Here is a 6,000-nt window from a genome sequence, read left to right as displayed (position 1 = left end):
TGTTAAAAAATATCACCAGTTTCTGCAGTTCACATTTTAATGGAGTAGAGGTTGATGGTATCTCATCTCTCTCTGTGTATTTCTCCCTTTCTTTTTCCATTGTCTGTTGCTTGCTTTTTTTCTCCTCGTAGCTGGCAATGAGCTGTTTCTCCTTGGCAACAATCTGACGGTGGCGGTGCTGGGCATTGTTATTCCCATAGGTACGTGTGCCTCTCCTCTCCTCTCCTGCCTCTGAGGGGGCTGCAGCCACCACTGCTGTCTCATGTACTATTTATAACCCAGGTTGTGTGTTGCCCATTCACTCTGCTAGTACACAAGGGGTTTGTTTGTATGGGCTTGGTCGGGGGAGTGTGATGAGATGTGTGTGTGTGTGTGTGTGAGTGTGTGTTTGTGTGTGTGAGAGAGAGAGACAGAGAGAGAGAGAGAGAGATTTTACATACATGATGTTTACAGTATCTGTGTGGGGAGGATGGAGTTCATCAGTGTATGTGGCCAATCTATCTGTTCACATCGTTGTGATCATACAAATGAACTATGTGTTGGAGATGTTTTCAGCGTTTGAAACCATCTCAGTGACACTCTAAGTCAGACCCATTTTGCAGTTCACTCTGGACCATCTGGTCAATTTCATGGATGAGGTGGACAGTCAGTATTAATTAGATATACAGTTTTAACTTTGCATGTACGTATGGGCAATGACTTCAAAAGAGGAAAATGCAAGGATCAGCGGGATATTATCATAATTATGCACTATGAGCTCACACACAATATGTTTGTGTGTGAGCTAATAGTTTAATCCAGACACTGAAAGCAAACTTTAAAGTAACCATCCTATACAAATATTTGTATATGTTTGGAGGACCTGAAGTACTCCAACTCTGTCTGAACTGTAAATTATTAACAGTAAGCAAGGACATAGGGAATAACACATGACTGTCTACACTGCGGTATATATATAAGGGGGGGGGGGGGGGGATCATCCCATTAGCATCAGTCATCCATGTTGTTTCTTTGGTAAATGACATGACATGGAGTCTTGTGTATATTGCTCCTTGTGCCTTTCTCCTCTTCTTTCCCTTCTCCACTCCCCTCCCTCCCTCTCCCTCTCTCTCTCTCTTCCTCCCTCTCTCCCTCTCTCTCTCCCTCCCTCCCTCCCTCTGCCCTGCCTTCTCTCCTTCAAGTCTCATTAGTTTGGGCAGAACGAAGCTGCACAACTTTGAAGACTGTGACAAATGCTGACTAATGGGAATGTAGATGGCTCTCCATATATAAGTATATATATAAGTATATATATATATACATGTATATATGGAGACCCTGTATGTGTATGTGATGTGTATGTACAAAATGCAGAGCCTGTGTGTATATGTTATGTATATATAAACAACAAGATATATATATATTTTTACTATGATATTTCTATAATCATTTGGTATTTGTTAGTTATACTACTGCTATAAAAAGAGAGCTACTTCTCTAATTTGTTTTGCTGCTGAAATTTTTCGGGTGTTTGGTTGAGTCTTCATTCTGCCCTGTCCTGATGAGACGTGCGTCTCCTGTGTCTGGTTGACTGTGTCCTTCCACCGCTGTGCAACCATTTTAACACTTCATCCCTCCCACCCTCCCCTCCCCCAACCCCCCCATCTCCCTGGGCGGCTGTGTGTTAAACGCATGCAGTTCCTATCGTTGCCACAGTGGTCTTCGGCATGGTGTGTGCCGGCGTCTACCTGGTGTGGCGCAACTGGCAGAGCAAGAGCACCAAGAGCATGAACTTCGACAACCCGGTCTACCGCAAGACCACCGGCGAGACCGAGGAGGACGAGATCCACATCGGCCGGACCGAGGGTCTGGTGGGCCCGCACCACCACCACCACCACCACCCCTCCTACCCTGGCCCCGTGGGGGGCATGCCCAGCGTGGGGGGCAGCGCCGGGGGGAGTGGGGGCACGTGTCCGCCTTTCATCGCACTACCCATGGGCAGCGCACTGCCTGACCCAGCAACGCACTGGTACACCGAGCAGCCCACCATCGCCGGCCCAAAATGACAGTCTGTGCACACCCCCCCCCCCCCCCCCCCCCCTTCCCATCCCCTCCCCCAAGGCAGGAGTGGTGGGACAGAGTGGCTTCCAGGCCAAAGATTTAACTAGTGTGCTTAGTGGTCAGACTGTGGTCAGATTGTGACAGTGAGACTCATTCGCACATGACATCCCTGAACAGTGGGCCCACGCTCAGAAGCCCCCCCAAACCATCTCCCAACCTCACCCCCTTCTCACAGCTCACTGATGGACGCCTCACTGAACTCGTCCTGACGGTTGTGGGGGGGGGAGGACTGACACAGGCGACCTTCACATGCCCCCTCGGGGCACTGGAGCCGGATGCTGTTAATAGGCATAAGGTGGCATCTTCAGTCCCTCACCTGGACTCTATTGGCTGTGTGTGTGTTCCTAAAGAGGATAGGTGTGTGTGGTGATGCTTCAGTGTAAGGCTCCGTCAGGTAAACTGTGACCCTCTTCGCCCCTTTTTCACACATTGAGTGCGTGCTCTGCACGAGAAAGGAACTGCGTCTGGTTTGTGATGTGAAGTGATAACGTGGTGAGATCTGTCAACGCCTCGTCCCTCTTTGAGATCTCAATAAGGATGCAGGGACGAGAGACCCCTGGGGTCCCTGTTTTTGTGTTCTGTTCTTTCTTCCCCCAGTGGCTCAGCTTTGCCTTTTTTATTTATTTATATATTTATTTATTCTGGTGTTTATTTGATTATTTTGTCGAAAAGGGACTGAACTGAATTCGACTAGCCAGCGCTCAGTCAACACACTCACTCTAAACTTGTATGCCTTGGTGCTCAGCGTACCCACAGGATGTGTCTGTCAACACCGATCTGTTTTGGTGGGGAGCAACTGACTGCAAGCCTGGATCACAGGCAACCTAGTGGGACTGAGTTAGTGATGGCGTCAGTGGCTCAAAGCATGTTTGCCGTGCCGGGGGGTGGGGGTGGGGGTGCATACATTCCTGAGAGTGTGCAAAATTAGAGAATCCTGTCCCTCAATAACGCTTGGATTACAGCATAAAATAAACAAGAATCAAAATACTACGCGGTGTGTGAAGGGTATAAAAAAAAGTGTTGAATATGTATATAGAGGCAGCTTAAAATCAGCTATGTGTCCGTGAAGTGGAACAAAATCCGCAGCCTCAGTGCATCTCAGACTAAAGTGTTTTGCTGTTTATGTGTACACACATGGCGTGATGGTTGGACAAAATACAGCCAAGATATCCACACAGGGACAGGAACAAACCCAACCCGCACGTTTGCAACACATCTGCACAAATTTAGGTCCCCAAAACTAGGCTGCCATTTCTGCTGGTGGGGGCATATTTGTACATGAAAGGAGTCTCTAGCTTTCGCTCACCACGTTTCGTCTCGTTTCGTCTTGTTTCGTCTCGCCCCATCCTGCTGTGTGGCCCGACGGCCCCCGTGGCCTGGGGAACGGAGCGAAACAGCGCTGCGCTCTCCGCCGTTGTGTTTACCCTCAGCCTGCGCTCTCGCCATCTGCTTCCCTCTGTCGCATTCCACACGAGCGTATGCCGCTTGCTTCCCCCGGGCCCTCCGCTAAGACAGAGGAAGTTGAGCGAGCTCGGTAGTCTGCATGTGTGGCTCCCAGAGGCCCGGTTAAACTAACCGCTCCGGCTCGTCGACGCCAGCGTTGACGGATAGGGACAGGCTGGACTCACAGAAGTTTCAGATCAGAGAGGCCACTGGAGTTTTGAAGTCCGCATAAGGACTGGAGAGAAGTGGGGTTGCTGGGGCAGCACAGGCGAGGAGTGATGGAGAGGCGATAGAAATCTCTTGTTGTTTTGCCAAACAATCCGCCAATCTGTACGTGTTGAGTTCTCTGTATTGTCTCAGGGAAATGGAGCAGAAAGAGTGTGTTAGGAAGGAGACAGCAAGAACAGGGAGAATGTGATTATGTCTAAGGGGCATATGAGTGTGTGTGTGTGTGTGTGTGTGTGTGTGTGTGTGTGTGTGTGTGTGTGTGTGTGTGTGTGTGTGTGTGATGATGTGCCCACAGAAGTGTTTTTTGACATTGTAGAGCACACATCAAGGATGCTTTATGGAGAGCGATACATCAAGGGCTTAACTAAAGGCTAATTTGCTGCCATTCAATACTGCTAGCCGCACACCTTGTCCAAAGTCCATGCAGCATGTTAGTTTGCTGATGTCCCTGCAGCAGTAGATGCTCTGTATGATCAGTCAGCATTTGGAGCAGTGAGCCTGCTGTGCTCCCTTGTCACACTTTTTGTTTCTGCTCTGTTGTCCATCTTGGTTCCCACAACGATGTTGAAAATCAGAGATGGACAATTTCCTGTCAAGCTGTGAGGGTTGGTGGGTGTGTGTGTGTGTGTGTATGTGTGTGAGTGAGCGAGTGTGCACATGTGTTAAATTTAATATTGGTATTGTGAAGTTGTGGTGTTTTTGAATCCAGATGTGTAGATATGTTTTCATAAGGGAATTTTGATACATAGATGTAAAATTCTGTACATAAGATTTTAGATAAAAGTCTGCCCATACATTAATTTATTTGTACAAAAATAATAAAAGCAAACACTGGATTTTTTATTGTAACAATGAAGTGTTATCTGCCAAAAGTGTTTTGTGTTATTACTGGAGTTTGTTTATTTTCTTGTTTTTCTTCCAACAGTTCACTCAGTTTTGGGGTAATGGTGTCACAGCACTCTTTACATGTGAATTTGTATTTTTATTTGGCAATTCAGTTTGTTTTGCGCCTTGTTTAATTTTGTATCTTTTTATTTTTCTGTCTGTGTGCTAAAAATCTTTACTGTATGACAAAATGGTTGCATATTTCTATGAAATGTTTCAAAACAGCTCTCTCTATATTGATATATAAAATGGATTAAAACTCTGTGTGTCTCTCTTATTCTGTTTAACATGGATGATAGTAATATTATCTCGATGTAGATCTATTAGAAATGTCATTTGCATTTGTATGCTGAAGGCTGCTATTTTAGTATTAACACTCCTGTTTGTGTTTTCAAATGTGGCTGACTAGTTTAATGTATGTGTGCTATTATGCCTGTAAGGGTTCAGTGAGGGTGGTGGCGACCCAGATTGCTGCTGTGCTTGTTGGCCACGTCCTCTGCACCAGTCAGCTGCTGTACGTGGTATGGCTGGGCTGGGCTGGGCTGGGCTGGGCTGGGCTGGGTTGGATTGACCCCACTGTCTCTTGCACTGAATACCCAGCAGACTGCGAAATGCCAAGATGATTTTTGGAAGCAATCAATTCTGCACCAGTGCCCCCACCCTCCCTCTCTCTGCTTTGTTTTATGTCTTGGTCTCTCGCTTTCCCCTTTCCTAACGCAACCTCTCCCACACACATATCAATGAAAGCTCAATACCATCTCATCCAAAGAGAATGCCTCAGCTGAACCCAATCCACGAGGGAGCAACAGCAATAGATTGCACTGGTCTAACAGCAAACTCGGAGTCAGAGTTGTTGCGCATTCCGTCAAAATAGATGGCCATTTTCCCTTTATGACTTGTTATGAGACTACAATAGAAAAGGGTTTTAAAAATGTCTGATTCTGCCATCAGGAACCCAAACACAGCTTCAGAGAAACTCCTTCGGGAAACAAGCAGTATTGAATAAACAAAACATGCATATTTGTGAGTGTGAGTGTAAGAAAGCAAAGCAGAGATAGTGAGGCATGGAAGGATACAATGTTTTACAGCCACAAGCTGGATTTTGAAGTTCAAAGTATCATCTACTGTATGCTGCATCAGACCGACTTATATTGAAACTTTCTCGTTATTTTTTTAGCTCACAGAACAACTACTTAAAAAATCCAAGAAGAAGTGTAATTAAAGGTATAATAGTCTATGTAATTTAATCTTATTGAAGAATGTTAGCCTACTGTATGTGACGTGTTTCAGGTGTTTGCATTGCCAGCCCTATTAGTCTTTCATACACATTCTATATCACATGTG

At 46.2% G+C, this 6,000-nt stretch overlaps 1 protein-coding gene across 3 annotated transcripts in view; it reads left to right on the top strand.

Annotated features, from left to right (window-relative positions):
• The window catches only part of LOC121678351 (low-density lipoprotein receptor-related protein 8-like), a 48,094-nt gene extending 43,908 nt beyond the window's left edge, over nucleotides 1-4,186 (top strand). The window contains exons 17-18 of one of the 3 annotated variants that reach the window (XM_042057826.1): nucleotides 132-200; nucleotides 1,696-4,186. In XM_042057826.1, the coding sequence (XP_041913760.1) occupies nucleotides 132-200; nucleotides 1,696-2,045 (419 nt within the window). In that variant the 3' untranslated portion in view covers nucleotides 2,046-4,186. Of the gene's footprint in view, nucleotides 1-131; nucleotides 201-1,181; nucleotides 1,327-1,677 lie in introns of those variants that run through there. The other 2 variants (XM_042057820.1, XM_042057834.1) reach the window with 2 other exon arrangements.
• Nucleotides 4,187-6,000: the final 1,814 nt, after the last annotated feature.

The sequence above is a fragment of the Alosa sapidissima genome, chromosome 1 (assembly GCF_018492685.1).
Source record: "Alosa sapidissima isolate fAloSap1 chromosome 1, fAloSap1.pri, whole genome shotgun sequence".
Lineage (NCBI taxonomy): Eukaryota > Metazoa > Chordata > Actinopteri > Clupeiformes > Clupeidae > Alosa > Alosa sapidissima.
This window is presented reverse-complemented; position numbering and strand designations above follow the sequence as displayed.